Genomic DNA, 22590 nt, shown 5'->3' with positions numbered 1-22590 from the left:
GTCAAAACTGGCCGTGCAAAACCTCAAACTGCATGTTTTGGGCATGTTCATAAACTAGGAGGTCTGGCCAAAGTCTACGCTCCGTACAAATTTCGAATTTTTTTTATGGACAAAAGTCTACCAGGCGGGGGGGGGGGGGAGGGAGATCTGAGATGGCCAAAAATGAGTCTACGTAGTTATGGACAGCGCCTTTGCCAAATCATGAAGGAAAACAGCCCTTTTAGGCTCCCGTGACTCCTTAGGATGGTCCTGGTCATACCTGAAATGTTCCGGATGCCCGCAGGAAAGTGTTAAAAATGACCATTCTCACAACGTTGGTCGAATCAATCGTGTAACATCCCAAACTTCATGATTTGTCGAAACGTGAAGAGAAATAGCCCTTCTACGGCGTGGAGAAAAATAGTGCTCCTAAGGACCTGGCCATATCCGGAATGTTCCGACTGCCTCCAGGCCCAGGGAAGTGACCAATGTGGCCAGTTCCACAACGTTGTCAAAATCAACAGTGCGACACTTCAAACTTCATGGTTTGTTGAAACATAAAGGCGAATAGTGTTTCTAGGCCCTTTTGGACCCTTGGAAGTTTGAAGTGGCGCACGATTGAGTTGACCAACGTTGTGAGAATCCCCATTTTGATCACTTTCCAGATGGCTTCCGGAACATTTAGCGTGTAGCCAGTCGTCTATGTTTTAACACATTACGTAGTTTGAAATGTCGCACGATTAATTTTGACCAACGTTGCGGGAATGTCCATTTTAGCTACTCTCATGAGGGCACCAAGGACATTTCCGGTTTATGGGGCTGCCTGATCATCTTATTTCAAGTCAATGGTTCTTTGCAAATATAGTTTTTGTGTTCCTGGCGTATACTGCCGATGGACGCATAAATGTCCCATGTGCAAAAACAGACAATCGAGAAAATCGCGTCCAAAGTTCGAAAAAAGTACATTGTCTCAACTATGAAGTATAAGTGCTGAATCGTGTTCTAACATCAACCAATTTTTAATTTGAGCACTATTTTTTGTTTTAGAGCGATTTTATAGTTCCATATGATTTCTAATGAAACGTGACGCTTATGCGTCCACTTTTAAGAATTTTACAAATCGGCCATGCATTTTTTCAACAATATTCGGAACAAGCTACCTATTTTTATTTCCCCATATGGTAGTACCCCACGATATATGGACATGGGCTGCAAAAACTCAATATTGCCAAAAATGCACATGGGACAATTATGCTTCCACCGGCAGTATAGTATGTACAAATTTCCAAAATAACAACATATCGCTCTGCGAGTGAAATACGTTCATGTGTAATTTTACGGCCGGTCATGAAACGCGTCGAAGCATGATACTACTCCAGTATCGCCAGACCAACTACACTCACACAAGGAACCAATGAGATATCTGGCGGGAACTAGCAGACATCTTCAATATGTGACTGTCGGTGGTCTTCTAATTAGGCGACAATGGCGCCTGCCATGTCAGGTTGCAGGTCGATGTGAGGAATGGTAAGGAAGTAATGATTGCAATCGTTTGCAACCACATCAAACCGAACCGACCTCTGCGTCTGCACAAATTCATGCGGATGTCGGAGTGTTGGTGGGATATGATTGTCAATGGGTTCACACATTGGTGCGAGGATGCCAGGCGTAAGGTGAAAGATTTGTGTATTTAGTACTTTGAAGATAATGCGGCACAATTCGCTTGATTGCATAACTCGTAGGCGTTATCTGATAGAAGAATACTGTACTGTAAAAGTCGGAAGGAAGGCAAACGGACTTTTCATCCCATTTCTGTTCTAGCGATGGCTATGAATATACATGAGTTGTATATGTAGACACGAGTGAGAAAGTATAGAAAAGGATACAAAGTAGGAGGAAAGGGACGGGTCACGGATTGTACCCAGTACCTTCTGCATGCGAATCAGAAGCGTTAGCCACTAGACCACCAAGTCCGTCTTCCTGTCAACTGGCAGTGACATCGAGAATTAAGGCGAATTCTCCTAAAATCGACAAAAAAACCACCGAGTGACCGAGCAGTTGTATTTTGTACACGTTGAGAAAATCTCGCTTGTTGTACTCAGCAATAGCGTGGTGCTCACGGTGGTGACCAACCGCGCGAAGGTTAAGAAAAATGTCATACGCATGGAAGTTATAGTCTAGCCATATAGCCCCTGTATAGGTACATAGAATTTCTTGAATTTTGCAACGAGTTGCATATACAATTTTATTCAAAGATGCTCAAGCAACTCATTTGAGTTGCATGATGTTTACAATGCAATCAATATTAGAATGACATGAGTTATATAAAATTGAAATCATGATACTGAATTGTATACAAATATGAAAAAAATTAAGAAGGTCACTTATGAATTAAAGGAATTTGCATTTTCATTACCTTGTCCAGTAGTGTCGAGAATGGCGGCTCGTCTCGGCTGCTGAGGTGGCAGGCATACCCGGCCGAGACCGAAAGGCATTACCAGTGATGGGTATCAGCGTAACAAAAAGAAAGCACACTACTGCGCATATCACCAAACAAAACTGCATTTATTTTTCATGTCGTCACTGCCGCCACCCCGCCACATTATTCGGTCGGCCTAGAAAGGTGTTCAGTTGTGCCTTTCGGTTTTACATCCACTCGCTCGGTCCGGCCGCTCGCTCACTCACTCACTCATCAATTTGCTAGATTTTTGCTCGGTTTGAATGCACATTTTCACTCTAATGTCAACGCAGCTCAATTTGTGATTAATGTCAGTTCTTTTCCTTTTCTCGTTTTATTGCAGGCCTAACATCACCTCCCGGCATAGCATCGCACCGTAGTGTCGCTAAATAGTATAAATTATCTATTCCTTTTTTTCATTCCGATTTTAATTCGCGTTTCGTGCAAATACACCAACAACCACTTCGAAAGCCGCATTGAAAGTGAAACACACCACCAAACAACGAATTTAGAACGACCAGGAATTAACTCTGAATGAAACATGTGTAACATATATTTCGCAAATCGATTTTCTTTTCGATAGGAAAAGCACCGACATCAACCAATGAGTCAGTCAGAAGATACAAGTGAAGCGGATAGCATTTTTTCATTAAATTGCTAAACGTTTTGTTAGCAACCGCAGAAGAAAAAACGGCAGAAATAAAACCTACCGGAATCAACGGTAGTGTAGTGTTTTCGTAGTTAGGACCGGACGTCGATAGTTAGTTGCAGTCCAGCAACTTTTTTATAACGTAAATAATGTGAGTACCTTTGCGATAAATTTATTCGAGCGATTAATTATTCCATACATAGAACCGAATTTTGCTCGCTCCGCACACGAGATTACGAAACACCATTCGAACGGGGACATTCGAGACATGAGTGAGAGCAATTTAACCTATTTATAGCCAGATCGATTGTTGTTAGATTTCATGCGGGGCATATGTAGAGAGACGGTGTGGTGTGGCTAAAAATATCCGTCTAATTCTCACTATTCTTCCATAAATGTCTCAGTTCTGATGGTGCCGTCTCGGTATACGCATTGCTAATTTGTTCACAAATTCTATCTGTGCCACCCCCGTGCAATCCCATTTTGTAGGGACGCCTACTATCGATACGATCCGACAGCCCCTCGTGGCATGGGACCGCCCGGTAATGCCGGTGGACCATATGCCAGGCATCGGGCACCACACCCGATGCAACAGCAGCAACCACAGTCTCAGTACCCTGCCTACCAGCCGGCAACGACGGACAATATGTATTCGATGCCGGATCATAACGCCGCCATGGGTGGTATGGGGGACAGTCTGTGGGGTGCGCAGCCGCCTCCACCACCGCAGGCCAATCCGTACGCTGCCCCCATGGGCTACGGGCACCCGCAGGCACCGCAGCCAACCCAGCGTCAAACGCCTACCAGGTATGTGTTGTTATCAACAAACTGACAACTAATCATAATTATCTTTCTATGTTTTCATTCTATTAACAATAATTTAAACAGGATGCGTTTACTTTTTTGTGTTTTGCGAGTTCATTTCACTTTTCGACATTTTTAAATTTTATTCTCTTGATACATAGGGTGTGAGACCATTCGGGCAACGGGGTCTATATCACTGAGAAACAGACGTCACACTCTACTCGCTTCCCATCGATAAATTTTTTAACGTTTGATTGAAATATTCGGTTGTTGGTCAATTGAACAATCGCGGCGATGGCATCGTTTTTGGTCCTGTTTGCCATCTAGTGGTGGCTTGTCCAATCACGGCATGATTAGCATTGAGCGATTACGATTTTGTGACGTTGATTTTTGATATAATTTGTTCTAAGTGTCACGTCTGTTTCTCTGTGTCAATAATAAGCATTTGTTTCCTATATGGGGTATGCAGAAAAGAGCTTTGCGAAATTAAGATTCTGTTTTATCGTAGATTCTATTAAAGTTACAAAGTTATATACAAAGCTATTACCCTCCCCCTGGATATTCAATCTTGACGCGATGGGAGGGCTTAACCCATTAGCATTTTAGCGCCAGTTTATTCTCCACTGCTTGGACTTTGAGTTGGATATATCTGGTTTACGAGTTGAGCGCAAGTGAAGGAATCGGCCGTAAGTGCTAATGGGAACCAAAGGATTATCCGTAGTGCATTTATCACAAGTTATAATTCAGCTTGCATAGACCTAACCTTTGCATTCTTTAAATTTTCTCAAATTTAACAATAATAGGACAGATCGGTGAAGTACTAGATTTGTAGTAATGAGCTGAATTTTAGTATGGTGAGAAGGTCAATTCTCCGTTTCTGCAATAAAATAGTGCAAAAAGCGTGGGTATTATGATTCCTGGCCTAATTTAATGCTGTTTGAGCAAAACTTTGGGCAACAGTGTTGTTATTTTCTCCATTTCTTGCAACATAAACAACATAGTTATCCAAAGTTGTGCTCAAACAGCATCAAATTAGGTAAGGAATCATAATACCCACGCTTTTTGCACCATTTCATTGCAGAAACGGAGAATTGACCTTCTCACCATACTAAAATTCAACTAATTACTACAAATCTAGTACTACACCGAACGTGCCCCATTGTTGAATTTAACGTAACGCAAGAGTGGGTATGGGAGGTCTCTGCGTTACACTCATCATTCATCACTTGAATTCGAATGTACACAGGACAGGGGACGCTAGGATAAGTTGACTTACAGCCTTACAGATTAGGTAACGTTAACAATTAAATTTATTACCTTTAGAAAATTCTGGACCCTAATCAGTCAAAACTGCTGATTTTAGAAATGAGTTTATATTTGTATTTCTTCTTTTTATTGGTTTTGTAGGGATGAAAATATATAGAAGTTGACAAATAATCTTAATCATTTTAATTTTTGACACAAAAATCAGCTGACTGAACTTTTTGTTTTATATTCTAGACGGTATTATAACACTGACCAAAAAAGCAGGAATTTTGTTACATGTTTCTTTAGGACTTAGGACGGTTGACAATCTAAAGGGTTACGGTGGATGTAATAATACTTCGGACTTAGATGATCACAGATATGCAGAAGACGACTAGACGAAATTAAGAACACAATTTGACACATTATAGACTATATTTCGACGTATAGGGTTTGACTGATTTCATTACAACATCGAATGGAAGCTCAAAAAGTGTTACCTAACACTAATATGAGAGTTATTTGGGGATGATGCTGGTGCTGTCAATGACCAACATCGGTTATTGACACTATTGGTAATCAGCTTGAAATAATTTTCAGAATGTTGTAAAAAACTTAGGTTATTATTTGATTTATTGTTTAGAGATGCTATCAGAAAACTAGTTGCCCATATCGGCTAAAAACGCTAGCTCTGGCAGCTGTCTCCGAATAATTTTCAAAAATATCAAACCTGTAAACATTAGCTATGACAAATTTTTTGCTCTTCTTTGTAATATTTCTCAGGAATAGTGCCTTGAAGGCGTTAACATGTACAGCTTTTTTTCTCTCTGAATGTTGTGCAGTGATCTCGGAGATTTTCAATTATTGAAATATTGTTCAATTATCATATCATCTTTGGAGCTTCCATTCGGTCAAAACACTAGTGCGATGGGAATAGTTCAAACACAGTAATTTTAAAAACTACTACGACCCAATACTAATTACTACACACTTTGCTCAAGTTGACGACATCGTCTAGTCCATCGTGAGGTTTGGTACTAGTAGGGGGAAAGTTGGGAAAGGGTCCAGGCTTTGCTATCAGCTGTCATGCAGCTCCACCTGGTCACTTACAAAAAAAAAAAAAAAAAAAAGTTATATACAATGCTGAAAATTTCATTTCGTCATATTTAAATTCAACCACCTACAGCTCATTTTAGAAGCTGAACCTGAGAATATGGTATATGGAAAACTTGTGCAGCTAGACTAGTTCTGCGAGAAAGTCACGAAAAAACCGCTATTTTTCGAATATTCATGGTAAATGTCACGGACTACATTTGAAAAATGCCAAATGATATTCACCGTGAATATCATTGGGATTTTTCGAAGATAGTCCGTGACATTTATCTTAAATATTCAAAAAGTTGCGATTTTTCCGTGACTTTCTTGCAGAACCGGGCTAGCCGCACAAGTTTTTCATATACCACATTTTCAGGTTCAGCTTCTAAAATGAGCTGTAGGTGGTTGAATTTAGATATGACGAAATGAATTTTTCAGCACTGGTTATATACAAAGGTATTAAGGGGTATTTACAGACAGCACATGAAGTTATAATTCGTCATTCGAATAACGTAGGCTTCGTGGCCTATTCGTAATAGGCTATCGTGGCGCTTGTTCACAGTTGATCAACAGAAGTACCGAAAAGCATAATAATCACGAATAACTTGGATAACAACGGAGAATTAAAGTATTTTCAGTTGAAATTCGGTTCAGCAGTCGACCTATAAAATGGGCAATTTGGCACAGCAGCGCCCAAAAACAAGGTCCGACATTTTACTTTAGAATGCTGCCTATGATCGTATATCAGTCCCATATTTGCTGGGTTTCTTATTCATATGGGACAGTTATGCGATCCTAGGCAGAAAGGGTGACTTTGGGTATTTTCAACAGTTTTGTTCTGTCCATCATAAGGAGTTGTTTGCTTTGGTAGGGAAAGGGTTGCGGCCAATTTTCAATTCAATAGATAATAAAGGAACCTTTGAGGAAGAATAATAAAGTACCTGGCAAATTTCTTGGAGTTCCCTTAAGACTTCCTTCAGAAGTTCTTCCTGCTATGGAATTTCATCATTTTCCCCGGAAGAATTATCTCCCTAAAAATTTGGAAATTTTGTCTACAAATCCCTGCAAAAGTGCCAAAGGAATGGTATCAGGAGTCCCTGTAACAATTTCTTAAGGAGTTTCTCCTATAGAAGTAGTTCCAGCAGCTCTTCTATTTTTTTATTTTTATTTTTTTTTTTTCTGGAGATGCTTTTTGTATTCCTCCAAAGGAATTCTTCCGAAAGTTTTTTTTTTATTCTCCTGATTCTTTCATGATTTCTGTGGGATTTTATGCAAAAATTCCCTGGGACTTCCTTCGAGAGGTCTTCAGGAAGAAGTCTCTGGCGCAGCTCAAATTTTTTAGGAATTCCTCCAGGAATACCTCCATAATTTCTTCTAGAAATTTTTCTAAGAATCCCTCAAACAATTCTTCCATGATCTTTCATGAGTTCCACGCGAAGTTGCTCGATGATTTTCCTCTCCAGAGCTTTTTTTTCAGAAATACATTTGGATAGCATTTCAAGAGCTGCTACGGCAGTTATTCTAGGCATCCCCTCTGAAGTTCATCCAAGAGTTTTTGCAGGAATTCCTTTCCAGCACACAGCCAGTCTCCAGCACACTCCCGAAAGAACATTTGAAGGAATTCAAATCTTTAACCCTCTAGTAATTGCGCTGTTGTATTTTGTAAATTACGATGAAAAAGTTTGCTTACTGTACACAGCATCGAAAGGTTTTCGTTAAATCATTCAACAGTTGAATCCTGCCTCTTCCGCGAGACTATCAAAGCTTTGTGCATGATGAGCCTTTTGTATTTGCAAGTTAATTTAGCCACTCGAGATTCTGACTTAGCGAGCGAATATTTCTTAAAAGGGAATACTAGTAGGTATTAAGCAATACAGTTCAGATGTTGACGCCACGATTGGTTTTTTTTTACATTCCATGAAGTAATTTAATACCTGATTATTATTCTGTATTTAAATGAATCCGTTTTACACAAAAAAAGAATGTTTCATCATTTATTGATTGTTTCAGTAACGCGTCCTATTCATTAGTTTTCTGTTCTAAAAAATCGCTTTCATTCAATGCAATAGGTCTCCCTTCATAATATTTTTTCATTGTTTCAAATCAATTCGTCATTTCTCAGCTATCGGCAGCACATGAGCGGCTATCCTCAGCAGGACACATCAAAGCTTCAGTACCCCACACAGCAAGCGATGATGGGCGGCATGATGCCACAGCAGGGCTACGGATCGCTAAGTCAGCCTCAACAACCGACTCAGCAGCAACAACAACAGCCACAGCAGCCTCAGCAGCAGCAGCAACGTGTTTCACAGCATTACCCTCAAGCGGGTCATTCTATGTATCCGGGAGCGCCAGTAGTTCAACCACAATCTGCCACGGCACAAACCGGATACGCTTCATACGCACCCACCATGCAGCAGCACACCGGTCGATCGGCACAGCATGTGTACACTCAACATCAGATCGATCAGAGCGCGTACGGGCAGCATATGAGTGCCAGCCAGGTTCCCACAAGCCTACATCAAATGACTACCCCGCAGCAGCAACCTCCGGGACAATTGCCGGGACAGCATCCTCCCCAGCAATCACATCTGCCTATACCTGGCCAATCACCGCAAACGCAGCAACAAATGCATGCCAGCCAAATGCAGCCCGTTCAGCAGCAACCTCAACAAACGCAGCAGCAGCCAACGCATGGAAGTCAGCCATCTCATACCCAAGCTCATCCCCAGCAACATCCAGGGCTAACGAGCTTGAATTCCCAACAAAGCCAACAGCAGAATAGTTTGCTGGGGAGTCAACACCCCGGTTTGGTTCACTCACAACAACCAACCAGTGGTGGGCTGATGCACAGCGCCAGTGCGCTAGCAACAGCAATGTCACAATCTCAGGCCAATCAACAGCCGGCAGGCCATCACAGTACTAGTACTTTAGGAGGACATCAAATGTCTCACAGTACGTTATCCAGTGTGCCCGGTTATGGTACGAGTGCCCCACAGCAGCAGTCGTATCTGCCGAACGCCACCAAACAGCAACCACAACAGCACGGAAGCAGCCCTCAGTACCGAGCGCCGTTCCCTCAGCTTTCGCCGCAAATGTCACCGCGCCCGCCACAAATGTCCCCCCACACGCAGATGTCTCCCCGGCCGGTTATGTCTCCGGCGAAACCGCCCGGCAGTGTCGCATCGCAAGCCCCACAAACTACCCTACCCACTACCATGTCACCGCACCCCCATCTGGCCGGCAGCTCCGGCGGAAACATCCAGAGTCCACGGCCGCAACAGTCGATGCCGGTCACGAAGCTGACGACGGCTTCGGCTTCCGGCCCGGTGAACACTCTGCAAGCGCTCGAACAGATGGTGATGCCACCGTCCGCTGCAGCAGCAGGTAAGTGTGACGAATTTTACTCTCATCAGTAAAAAGTAGTAGATATGAGAGTTGTACTACTTTTTATTCATGTTGCCCCATCTATCGATCTTGTATTCACACATGGTGTTTAATGTTCTTCTTTAGGTTTGGAATACTCTCAAGCTGCAGCGTACCGAGGGCCTCCTCATCAGCAGCAAATGCAGAATAATCCTCTTTCCCCGTTAGGCCCACGGTTGCCGATGTCCCCACAGCATCATCAACAGTGGCCCCCAATGGTGCAGCGACCTGGTAGTGGTGGAATAAATGGCAGTGCTCACCATGGCATGCCCCAACAACCTCCACAACAACAACAACCACAGCAACAGCAGCAGCAACAACAACAGCTTGGGAATCAGCATCTTCCTCCGATGCATCCCCATGCTCCGCATTTACATGTGTCACAAGCCTCCCATCCGCCACCTCCGCACGCTCAACAGATCTCACAGTTGAACGACATCTCCAGTCTGATACCGCCTGTGTCGCAAACGATGCCTGTGATACCGCCAACTCAAGGCCCTCCCACAGGGCTACAGTATAGCAATCTAGATGATAAGAGTCTCGTTGACCCATCGGTTCAGCAACAACAATCCCAACAGTCGCAACAGCAACAACAGCAACCACCTGTACATAGTCTCCACCAGCCCCATTTATCGCAGCCTCAGCAACCACCCCAACAACAACTTCCACCAATGCACCAACCCCATCAACTTGCTCCGCAACAACAACAGCAGCAACAACAAAGTCAGCAGCAACCGATGCTGACACAACTTCAGCCACCCTCACACCTGTTGCAACTTCAGTCTCAGTCACCGTCTCAGCAGCATCAGTCATCGCATCTGACGACAATGCAACCAATGGCTGTTCAGCAGCAACCACCTCAAACAACTCCATCTGTTCCTTCGTCACACTCGATTTCCCAACAGCTGCAATCTCCATCATTTAATGATGAGATGATGATGTCGCCTAGCGGCCCGAGTCAACAACAGCAGCAGCAACAACAACAACTGCACCAACAACAGCCAGTCCCACAACAACAATCACAACTCATACCTAGTGCCACAACAGTACCAAGTATTCCAACCTCGGTAGCATCTCCGATTGCAGCACCAACAATCACACAGCAAGCTATGCCCGTTCCTCAAGCATCTCATTTGAGCGAAATGCAGACGCTTCCATCGGTGACGCCTGCTTCGATACAACCACAACACCAATCGCAACAGCAGCAGCAACAACCACTACACAACAGTACAGCTTCCTCGGTAGAGCTTCCACCGATTTCAACCTTAACGTCGGTCGAACCAACTGTAACCGCAACAAGTGTGGATAGTGAAACGCCGGCTAGCAATACCGACTCCCAGCAACAGCCATCAGCGGATCTCAGTCTAATTGACAGTCTTACGTCGAGCAACGCCAATGAGGCTCCTTCCAGTTTGGGAGCAGCTGGATCCATACCGGAATCAGCCGTAAGCGAAACGGACAGCTTACAGCAGCGGCATTCCGTCTCTGAACAGAACAGTAGCAACGAAGAATCACGGGACAGTATCGTTCCCGCTCCGGCGGAATCCAACACTGACGAGAGCAAGTCTTCAAGCTCCCTGATGTCGGGGACAGATTTCGAAACGATGAATCAGACCAATAACGGAACAGCCAATTCTTTGCTGAACTCGGATGCTGGTTTGGATGAAACGATTCGGGAAAGTCAAACGCTTGGATTGGAAGCTGCCAATGTTGAAACGAACGAAAAACGTGAAGATCCGTATCATTCGGATAACTCAAACCAAGCACCAACTTTCGATGCTAAAAAGACTGAAATTTCCATGGATTCGGCGACTGCCCCGGAACCTATTACATCCGTTGTACTGACGGAACTCCAAGCACCAGAAGTGACGACGGCCTCCACTACGACCACAAGTCCAGAACAATCGGTACCGACATCTACCACTACACCAACCTTACCGACTACGTACCCCAATCAAACGGAACCGATGCCCGGGGAACAGATCATTTCGACCAGCACGCCGGCAACGACTATACCTACAAATACGACTCAAATGCCACCGCAGATGCATCCACAGATGTACGGTCCAATGGGTCCTGCGTCAGGGCAGGCTCCACCGATGTACGGAATGCATATGCCTCCAGGTGGTCCCATGATGCACGGTGCTCATGGACCCCCTGGAATGCATGGCATGATGAGCCCGGATATGATGAACTCCTACCAGACACCATACCAATCACATGCCCAGGAACGATCCGCTCTCCAACAACAACTGCAGGATCTGTACAAACTTCCAATGGCCGATAATCAAGATAAGGTTATGCGCCTACAGGAACGTATTGCCGTACTTCAACAGCACGAAACCACCGACGGATGCCAGGGTGGTCCTCAGTGTATGATGCAGAGTCACTCAATGTACTCTTCCGCCATGATAGACAGTCCGCAGGTCACCAGCACAACTGGTCGCCGTGGGCGAACTCCTTCCAACAAACCGCGAAAGCCCCGCTTGAAGAAGGCAGAAAAACTGGCTCAGGAAGCAGCTGCGGCTGCCGCAGCCGCTGCTGCTGCTGCATCGGCTACCCCAACACCGGTACCCGGACAACCTCAACCACCACAGCAACCTTTGGTTACTTCCGGTGATGAAACATCTCAAACCCAAACGACCGTTACGGCCCTGCCGGTATCGGAAGACTCCGTTACTGCAGGAACAGGACTCTCGGAGGTAACTTCCGAAAGTTTCAACGAAACGCTGAATGAAACCGAATCTCAAGATAATCTCTCGGTGGGCGATCTGGACACTTCAACGGATGCCAGCGGGAAGAAACTGAAAAAGCCACGGAAACCCCGAGAACCGAAGGAACCGAAAGAGCCGAAGGAGCCCAAGAAACCTAAAGAACCAAAGGAAAAGAAGGAACCGAAGAAAAAGGAACCCAAGGAGACGACGGACAAATCCAAGAAAAAACGTGGCAAAAAGGGAGCGTCCGAGGGGGATAATTCTATGTCCATGGATGCTAATAGCCAGGATCACGATCAGGAGCTTTCGAAAGCCACCAGTGAAGCGGACGAGAATCAAACTCTGGCTTCGTTGATGCATTCACAGAACTCAACTGATGCCACCAGCGGACCTGACAAGGAGTCCAAACCGGAAGAAACCGAAGATAAGGCTGATAAAGACGAAGTGACTGATTTTGACGACATTCCAGTGTCTAAGATTCCGATTAAGGCTTTGTTAGAAGAAGGTGAAGCTAAAGAAAAGGAGGAGAATGAAGATAGTTTGGGTGAAGGAGCGGAACCTGAAGGGGAAACACCGAAAAAGAAAAAGAGTAGCAAGAAGAAGGAACCAGGAAGTGGCGAGAGCAAGAAAAAGAGTTCGTCGAGCTCGAGAAGTAAGAAATCATCCGGTGGAAGCAGCTCCAAGAGTCGATCACGTCGGATACGGATGACTGTCGAATCGGACGGAGAAGGTGATGACCTGATGAGCACTCCACCTCCGTCACCTCCGCCTGATGCGGAGATCGACAGTTCAAAACGTCGATCAGCTCGAAATACCCAGCGGAAGAAATACGTTGACGATGTAATGCTTCGATTCTCGGATGACGAATCCGGTATGATCTCTCCCATTCCGACCACTCGGAAGGAGAAGAAAGCTGAAGCCGAGAAAAAAGATGCGGATAGTAGTGGAGAAGGCGCTTCCGCTGCGGGTGCGTCTACTTCCGATGCGGCCGTTGCGAGCACTAGTGGAGCTGGTGCGGATGCAGCAGATGGAGAAGAGGTCAGCACTACGGACGCCAAACCGGAAACAAGCGGTGAACCGAAACCGGAGGAAGTTAACAAGCCAAATTACGTGTATGTCAACACTGGAGATGAAGATTCAATGGTAAGTTATAGAGGGGAATAGATTTTTTTTTTATTTTGAAACCCAAGAATCAAAGCGTTTCTGTAATCATGGATCCGTTGGATCTACACCGCATAGAGAATCCTTCTCCAATATACTCGGTTAGCTTGACAACATCTAACACTTCGCCGCGAAGGGATCCATCGACATATTCTCAATCTGCTGAATAGAAAACGCCACAAGATTTTTTACACCGAGTAGACGAGTGTTATTCCTCGACAATTGGCGCACTCTAGTATGTGTCTCTTTCTGGAAAGAGGACAAATTAGGCCTTCTATCCAGCACGTATCAGGTAGTTCTTCCATATCTTTCTTTCTTTTCTTTCCATATCTTAAAAGCCCGGTGAAAGAAGTAGGTATTTCTCTGCTTACTAACAATGTTTGAAAAGTTTAGCCAGGTGCTTGTCTTTCCCGGCAGCCTTACGACCGTTTTTCAGATCTTTGACTGTCTTTTACCAATCATTGGTTTAGTTTAGTCTGTCAGCAATTTACCTTTGCGATCATTGCTTACGACCTGAGACTTACGACGGTAGTCGGCGTTGTTTTTCTTCGCGCGCCATTCACAGTTTGTAAAACATCAGCATATAATTTTATTCCATGCTGTGTAGTGACATCCTCCTCAAGTCCTCATACGGACTTCTCTTTGTGCGGTGATTTATTTTCTCAACTGCTCTCGCTCCCAGCTGCTGGCGGGTACATACCAGACACTCGGCGACAATATAGATCACTGATAATAATGCATATTTCTTTCAACAGGTGGTACACTACGTCCTGGCCGTCCGAATGGGCAAACGGGAGCTAAAACCGGATCCACCACCACCGCCACCGAAGGAAAAGACACCCGAACCGACGGAAGAGGAGAAGAAAACCGAAGGCACTGAAGAAGGAGAGGCTTCCGATAAGAAAGAAGGCGAAGAAGGTGAAAGCACTGATGCCGAAAAGAAGCAGGATGGTGAGGAGGAACCCAAGAAGGAGACTGAAGAAGGTGAAGATGAGAAGAAAGAAGGCGAAGAACAAGAAGTGAAAGAAGATGAAGAATCAAAAATGGAAGTGGACGAAATGGTTGACAAGGAAAAGCAGGTGGAAGATGAAGAGCTGAAGAAGGAAGAAGTAGAGAAGGAAAGTGAGTCGAAGACAGAGGAAATGGAGACGGATGAATCGGAAGAGCCTAAGAAGGAAGATGTTGAAGAAAGTGAGGATAAACCAGAAAAGGAAAAGAATGATGAGAAGGCTTCCGAAGATAAAGAAGATACAGAAGAAGCTTCAGCCGAGAAGAAGGAAGACAAAGAAAAGATGGAGGTTGATGAAGATAAAAAGGATGATAAAGAAGAGAAGGTTGAGCTTAAAAAGGTAGAAGATAAACCAGAAGAAAAGAAGGAGCCACCTGTGTACATCGATGTTGAGGAATACTTTGTCAAGTACCGTAACTTCTCCTACCTGCACTGTGAATGGCGTACTGAAGACGAACTGTTCAAAGGTGACAAACGGGTGGGAAATAAAATCAAACGGTTCTTGCAGAAGCAGCAACAGCAACTTAACATCTTTGAGTCCCTGGATGAGGAACCGTTTAATCCAGATTTTGTCGAGGTGGATCGTGTGCTAGACGTATCCGAGCATACCGATGATGATGGAAAAACGGTCAAGCATTATCTGGTGAAGTGGAAGAGCTTACCGTACGAGGATAGCACCTGGGAGCTAGAGGATGACGTAGATCTTCCAAAGATTGATCAGTACTACAGATTCAACAAGATCCCGCCGAAGAGCGAGTGGAAAACGAAGAAACGGCCACATCCGGATCAGTGGAAGGCCCTCCCAGAGAGCCCCACGTACAAGGCTGGCAACAGACTCCGGCCTTACCAGCTGGAAGGTTTAAACTGGTTGCGATACTCGTGGTACAAAGGAAACAATTGTATTTTGGCCGATGAAATGGGTTTGGGCAAAACTATTCAAAGCTTGACGTTTGTTCATTCGGTTTACGAGTATGGAATTCGAGGGCCGTTCCTGGTGATTGCCCCCTTATCGACTATTCCCAACTGGCAGCGAGAGTTCGAAGGGTGGACGGACATGAATGTGATCGTTTACCACGGCTCGGCCACCAGTCGGCAGATGATCCAGGACTACGAGGTGTTTTACCGGTATGAAAACGGAAAATACATCAAGGACATCAACAAGTTCAACGTGCTGATCACGACTTTTGAGATGATCGTCACCGATTACCAGGATTTGAAGCCGTTCAATTTCCGTGTGTGCGTCATTGACGAAGCTCATCGTTTGAAGAATCGAAATTGTAAATTGCTGGAAGGCCTCCGGCAATTGAACTTGGAACATCGTGTGCTCCTTTCCGGAACACCTTTGCAGAATAACGTGAATGAGCTTTTCTCGCTATTAAACTTCCTAGAACCTAGCCAGTTTTCGTCAAACGATGAATTCTTACGAGAATTCGGAAGTCTCAAAACGGAAAGCGAAGTGCTCAAACTGCAAGCTCTCCTGAAACCGATGATGCTTCGACGTTTGAAGGATGACGTCGAGAAATCCCTCGCTCCGAAAGAGGAAACCATCGTCGAAGTGGAGTTGACCAACATCCAGAAGAAGTATTACCGAGGAATCTTGGAGCAGAACTTCTCGTTCCTGATGAAGGGAACGACTTCGGCGAACATTCCCAATCTAATGAACACGATGATGGAGTTGAGAAAGTGTTGTATTCATCCGTACTTGCTGAATGGTGCGGAGGATCAGATCCAGTACGATTATCGCCAGCAGCATGGCGATGACGCCGAAGCCTACTACAAGAACTTGATCGTTTCCTCCGGTAAGATGGTGCTGATCGATAAACTGCTCCCGAAACTAAAAGCGAATGGTCATCGGGTGTTGATTTTCAGTCAAATGGTTCGCTGTTTGGACATTCTGGAAGATTACTTGATCTACCGGAAGTATCCCTTTGAGCGAATTGACGGTCGAATCCGAGGAAATCTCCGACAAGCGGCCATCGATCGCTACTCAAAACCTGATTCCGATCGATTTGTATTCCTCCTGTGTACAAAGGCTGGAGGTTTGGGAATCAATTTGACCGCAGCTGACACGGTTATCATCTACGACAGCGATTGGAATCCGCAAAACGATCTTCAAGCGCAGGCTCGTTGCCATCGTATCGGTCAGCAAAAGATGGTTAAGATCTACCGTCTACTGTGTCGCAACACGTACGAGCGTGAAATGTTTGACAAAGCTTCGCTGAAACTGGGCTTGGATAAGGCCATTTTGCAGAGCATGAATACCGCTCAGGGAGGTAAAGACAACACCAAACAATTGTCCAAAAAGGAGATTGAAGATCTCCTGAAGAAGGGCGCCTACGGAGCAGTCATGGATGACGATGCCGGTGATAAGTTCTGCGAAGAAGATATCGATTCGATTCTACTCCGCCGAACGCAGGTCATCACGATGGAGAGCGAAAAGGGATCGACTTTCTCCAAAGCTTCCTTCGCTGCGGCGGCCAACCGAAGCGACATCAACATCGACGATCCGGACTTCTGGAACAAGTGGGCCAAGAAGGCCGAGATCGATCCGTCGGCATGTGAGAAAGACGAAACCGAGGACCTGGTCATCGCGGAACCTCGAAAGCGCACCCAGATCAAACGGTACGGACACGACGACGGTGTGATGGACATGTCGGATGAATCCTCCGGCGAGCACGGAAGCGAAGGCGAGGAAGGCGGCGGTGGTCTGAAGACCCGAAGCAAACGCAACCGCGGCAAGGACAAAAACAAGAAGCAGCAGGTCGAGAAGGATGAGTACATCCCGCGCGATCGAGATACACTGGCGGCACTTGGATTCGATGAGGTTTCCTACGGGAACTGGGCTCGTTCGGAGCTGTTCAAGGTCGAGAAAGGATTGCTCTCGCATGGGTAAGTTGCTTTTCTGGATTGGAGAATTAGACATTGTTTAAATGATCAACTTTTTCTATCTAATCATTGCAGATGGGCCCGCTGGACTGAAATATTGGAACAGGGTCAGTTCAAGCGTGGTTGGCGTGAGCAAGACATCGAAGAATGCTCCCGAATCATAGTAAGTAAAATAAGATACTTTTTCAAACACTCACAATCAAAGTGATTCTCTTCGTGATGACTGCTATGCTAATATTGAGGAAACTTTAGGTTTTCGCTGAGTAAAAACAAAGTTAACTTCTCAACTTTTCTCTGAAAAATGATTCACTCTAATGTAGTAATCGTCATAGTTTTGCATTCAAACAGGCTTTCTCATGGTTTATAAATGATTCATTTGTTTCCTAGCTGTTGTACTGCCTCGATCGCTATCAGGGAGACGAGAAAATCAAGAATTTCATTTGGGAACTGATCACACCCTCGGAAGGTGGTGAAACACGTGAGATCGCTCGCAATCATAGTGGATTGCATAACCTGGTACCCAGAGGACGGAATGCTAAAGGTAAGTAAACTCAACGCTGCCTCGTCATAGCAAGCATGCAACGAAACACCTGATTTTCCACCCCTTTCAGGACGCAAATCTGCGAATCCCGCAGCAGGAGGAACTCCCACGCTGAAACGCGAGGGAAGCGTCACCGATGTGAACGAAGACGGTTCATCAAACTCATCCGGCACACAGAAGGAGCCGAAACCTGGCAAGTCCGGTACCGATTCGGGTGGGTCCAATACTCCGACCACCGATCCGAACCACTGGAGCAAGGATGAAAAGTACGACGCCGAAAATATGCTGGATGTCAACTACAAGAAGCATCTTACCAGACATGCCAACAAGTGAGTTGTAGAATCAACAAATGTATTGTTGATTCAAAAGGAGATATTTTTGAATCTAACACAAATTATCGTTATTTATTTAAAAAAAAAACTAATCTGTATGTTTCTCTCCAACAGAGTGCTTCTTCGCGTTCGGATGCTGTACTACATCAAACACGAAGTCCTCGGTGATTTGGTGACGCAGATCCAAGAGGGTGCCAATGCGAGGTATTTGGCCCTACCGCGGGCAGTTAGCTTTACTTTTTCGAAACTATTTTTTTGCTAATCGTTACTTCAATCTCAATCAATCGATTCATTCCTTCATTATCGTTAAGCGCTGTATCTTTACACCTCTCCTTCCCCCGTGTTCTAATTGTATTTGATTCTATTTTTTTGCGAGTAACTGTTTTAATCAAACTGACTGTTGGTTCGAAGCTCTCAAAATTTGTATTTTCGCGCTATTTGTGAAAAAAAAAAAATCACCTACCCGTTATCCCTTTGCGAGTTTTAACCCGTTGCATACACAATAATCCTACATTTTAACCATGGATCAAGCTTCAATGCAAATTTTAATCAAATCGTGATCACCAATCGTACACAACAACACGCAACATGCATTTCCTACACTTTTTTGTTTGTACACTCATGTCGAGACAGACGCACACTTCGCTCATTTCATCATCCTAGCTTCGTTGGAGCTTGCCATCAGCAGAAGCCATCCGGTCATCACATATTTGAGTTCCTCGATTAAACACACTGCTGTATCTTAGCCGCTATGTTTTCTTTTCTTGGCATTTAACTTTTCCGTGTTTTTCTCAACCTTTGTAATTGTTATAACCGATCTTTATCTTCTTGTGACTTTTACTTCGCTATAGATATACATAATCTATGCGCAATTATCTACCGTAATTGCGCCTATTGTTTGTCGAGTTGAAGCAATTTGAAGAAAAAGCAATTTTCTCATACTAAATCCGTACAATATCGACGAAACGTAATGATGATATATTTCTAGGTCCTATGCACATTGTCTTTTGATGTTTTGTTGAAAATTAAACCAGTGCATTTGGGTTAAAGTTTACATGGGGTTTCTAGCCCAACTATTTGAAAAAATCCTTCAGCACTCCTGTTGATGATGGTCAATCGGGATCAGAATGAAGTGAACTGTTTTGTCGTGTATTGAGGTCATCATGTAAACTTCGATTTCATCGTCGGGGTCGGGGTTTGATCGCTCCGGTCCCAAAGAATTGAATGGATCTGTTATTTCACATGATGGGTTCTGAAATTTGGTGTAAGATCGATATAAGGCCAATTTGAGAGCAGGACATTTGGCATAAGGTCGCTTGGCATAAAGCCTTTTGGCATATCCGATATTTGGTAATAAATTTGGAGAGCGAGACATTTGGCATAACGGTCATTTGGCATAATGGACATTTGGCATAATAGAAATGCACCCTTCTTTGTTATGTCAAACGTCTTTATGCCAAGTGTCCTTATGCCAAACGACCTTATGCCAAATGACACAGACCCATAAATTTGCATAATTGAAGTGCATCTTTCATATGCTGAGTGTCGATTATGCCAAATGACACAAACCGATTATGTCAAAAGTCTCACTCCAAATATAAAAGCTATTGGGCATAGTCAATTGAAATAATGGCCATAGGGCTTAATTTCAAATGATGGATGTATGAAGACTATAACAATCAACCCAAATAAATGGGAGCGGGATATGGGGCATATAGTCATTTGGTATAAGGTAACCTGTCATAAAAAAATTTCGCATAACAGCCATTTGGCATAATTGAAATGCGTCCTTTTTTATTATGCCAAATGTAAATTATGACAAATGACCGTTATGGTAAATGACACAGATCCCAAATAAAGTACGTACAATCATCAGTCGTCGATCTTCACATAATTGTCTTTTGGAAAATTTTACACATGTTAACCAGCGAGCGAAATGTTTGTCCTAAAGTCATTCGTCATAAGGTCATTTGGCGGTAACGGTCATTTAGCATAATCGAAATGCATTATTCTTTTTTCTGCCTAGTGCCCATTATGCGAAATGACCGTTGTGTGAAATTCCTTTATGCCAAATGACACACACTCTGCTTAGCATATCTCAGTGGGTTTAGAAAAAGTTGAAAACAATTATTTCAATGGGCAAACAGTTTTAACACTGGTATCAAACCGACCCGTTTTGTTTTTGTTTTAAGAAATTTGGTATTTTTGATAACTATGTTCTTGCTATACTACACTGCCCCCACTCGCATAACAGTCCCATCTTTGCTGGGTTTCCTATTCATATGGGACTGTTATGCGAGTGGGGGCAGTACACATTCTACAGAAAAATGAATCGGCTCGCCTTTCCGTACTTTATTTGTTCATTTGTCATATCCTTCTATCAGTTTGTTACCTATCATATCTAGTAGAGTTCAACACAAGCTTCTAGTGTTAGTACCTTTATTCTCTGGCAGAATCAGTAATTATCGAAGCATTTTCCTTTTAGTTCCCCCGTTCTGTTGATTGATTAACGATTAGCAAAATTATTTCATATCTAGACCTAAAGCATTAAAGAAAAACCTAAACGATTACCCTTCTGATCACCCAAAAACAATCCCTTCTGTTTCTCTCTTTCTCTCTATTTCTCTTGAAATTCAAAACAAAATAAAAACAATATTTCCCGACCCCTCAACAACCACTGATCATCATCGAATGTGTAAATCAAATATCAATGTATGTATGTGTGTATGACGCGTGTGCGCGGATCCACCAATGTAGCGATCTCCCTATTCGCCCACCGCCGACGCCCGACCAGCTGCCGTGCTCGTGGTGGAATCCAAATTGTTGCGATCGCAGTCTTTTAGTCGGCACGTACAAGCATGGCTGCGAAAACTACCGCGTGATGCGGGCGGATCCGATGCTCTGCTTCCAGAGCCACTGCGGTCCCGGCGACGGAATCGTCGAGGAAACGACGATTGTCAAAGAGTAAGTTTCGTTTTCTTTCTCGTCCAAATTCAACTACTTTCTCTCTCTCTCCTTGTTCCTATCCGTTTCTTCTTATAAAAAAGTGCATTTATGTTTCGTTATCTGGAAACCGGAATCGTTTCCTGTTAGATTTCATCTCTTCTTGGCTAGAATGTGTGTTTTCTATTGTATTATTTATATCTTTTTTGAGTGTGAGTGTATCAAAATACCTTTCATAAATTCCTAGAGACGAACTTTTTTGTATAGTAATCTTTGTAGTGTAAGTATCCTCCAGACTTAAATTTTAGCACGATGCTTCTGAATAACAGTGCACACTGGGCCAGGAACAGAGATTAGCAAGACAAAACCTCTAGCACATTGGGGTTACGTCCTATCAAGTTGGTGTCTTCGGAAAAGTTGTTGGATTTTATCTGCGCCTCAAATTGCGCTTAGAATTTAGTTCGCAACACTTTAATTTTCTGGTTTTAAGTCATTTTCTTGTTTTTCAGCCTACATGTTGCCATGGCAACAGAAAACCATAATCGCAGTAGTCGAACAAGATCGTACATTTGAAATTGTATTTCACTCTTGCAACAATCATGCGTTTTGAGGAACAATACATACATTTGTCTAGGTATTAGTAGAAGAAATTCCTGTTTTAGTGTATATGAGTGATATAGCGTAATCTGCACCTTCCTGATTTTGCCTGAATGAAACACATGTAGGTGAGAAAATTCATTTCTTGAATAATTTTAAACATTTGGGACTGCTACAAGACGCTGCCACCCACTTTACGTCCAAGAAATAAGTTTATTTTCAGTATTTGTCTAAAGAGGAGCCTAATTTGAGCCCAAACGAATTAAAAAAAAATAAAATGAATCGGATATAAGGTAGCTGAGATATTGTGGTTGGCGTAATAAAGTGGTTGACAGCGTCTTATATGAGTCCCAACTTTACCTTTGTTTTATCCGTTTTCACGTCAAATCTGAAACAATATCAACTGCAACAGAAAATCTAAAAGATTTGTCAGAGAAAAGTTTCCGAATTATTATTTTACAGTTTTTGTGTGATTTCAAAATAGCAGAATGGCTAAAGGTAGATTTTTTTATTTCACTAATAGAGTATTCGACCCTTTTTAAGCATATGGCTCCCATTTTCATCTTACGAAGATCACGGGTTTGAAGCGTTGTTTGTTTTGTTTCTTATTTTTGTATTTTTGTTAGAAGTGAGCACACAAAAAAACACAAAGACCGGAATCAAATGGTGCCGTAATCGCTTGTTTTCAAATAGGATGAATTTGGATGCGTGAGATTACTTATGACACTTACACCTTAATTATTATATCAAG

At 43.6% G+C, this 22590-nt stretch overlaps 1 protein-coding gene across 12 annotated transcripts in view; it reads left to right on the top strand.

Annotated features, from left to right (window-relative positions):
• LOC109421313 (uncharacterized) overlaps positions 1-22590 on the top strand; it is a 98271-nt gene that overhangs the window by 59534 nt on the left and 16147 nt on the right. For 7 of the 12 annotated variants that reach the window (XM_062849524.1, XM_062849529.1, XM_062849534.1 and 4 more), the window contains 10 exons: positions 2781-3237; positions 3576-3893; positions 8353-9617; positions 9744-13513; positions 14287-17429; positions 17502-17589; positions 17814-17967; positions 18038-18296; positions 18414-18503; positions 21057-21263. In XM_062849524.1, the coding sequence (XP_062705508.1) occupies positions 3236-3237; positions 3576-3893; positions 8353-9617; positions 9744-13513; positions 14287-17429; positions 17502-17589; positions 17814-17967; positions 18038-18296; positions 18414-18503; positions 21057-21263 (9296 nt within the window). In that variant the 5' untranslated portion in view covers positions 2781-3235. The remainder of the gene's footprint in view (positions 1-2780; positions 3238-3575; positions 3894-8352; positions 9618-9743; positions 13514-14286; positions 17430-17501; positions 17590-17813; positions 17968-18037; positions 18297-18413; positions 18504-21056; positions 21264-22590) is intronic. The other 5 variants (XM_062849526.1, XM_062849527.1, XM_062849525.1 and 2 more) reach the window with 2 other exon arrangements.

Source organism: Aedes albopictus, chromosome 2 (genome assembly GCF_035046485.1).
Source record: "Aedes albopictus strain Foshan chromosome 2, AalbF5, whole genome shotgun sequence".
In the NCBI taxonomy this organism is placed as follows: Eukaryota; Metazoa; Arthropoda; class Insecta; order Diptera; family Culicidae; genus Aedes; species Aedes albopictus.
The sequence above is the reverse complement of the archived record's forward strand: the minus strand, read 5'-3'. Positions and strand labels throughout refer to the sequence as shown.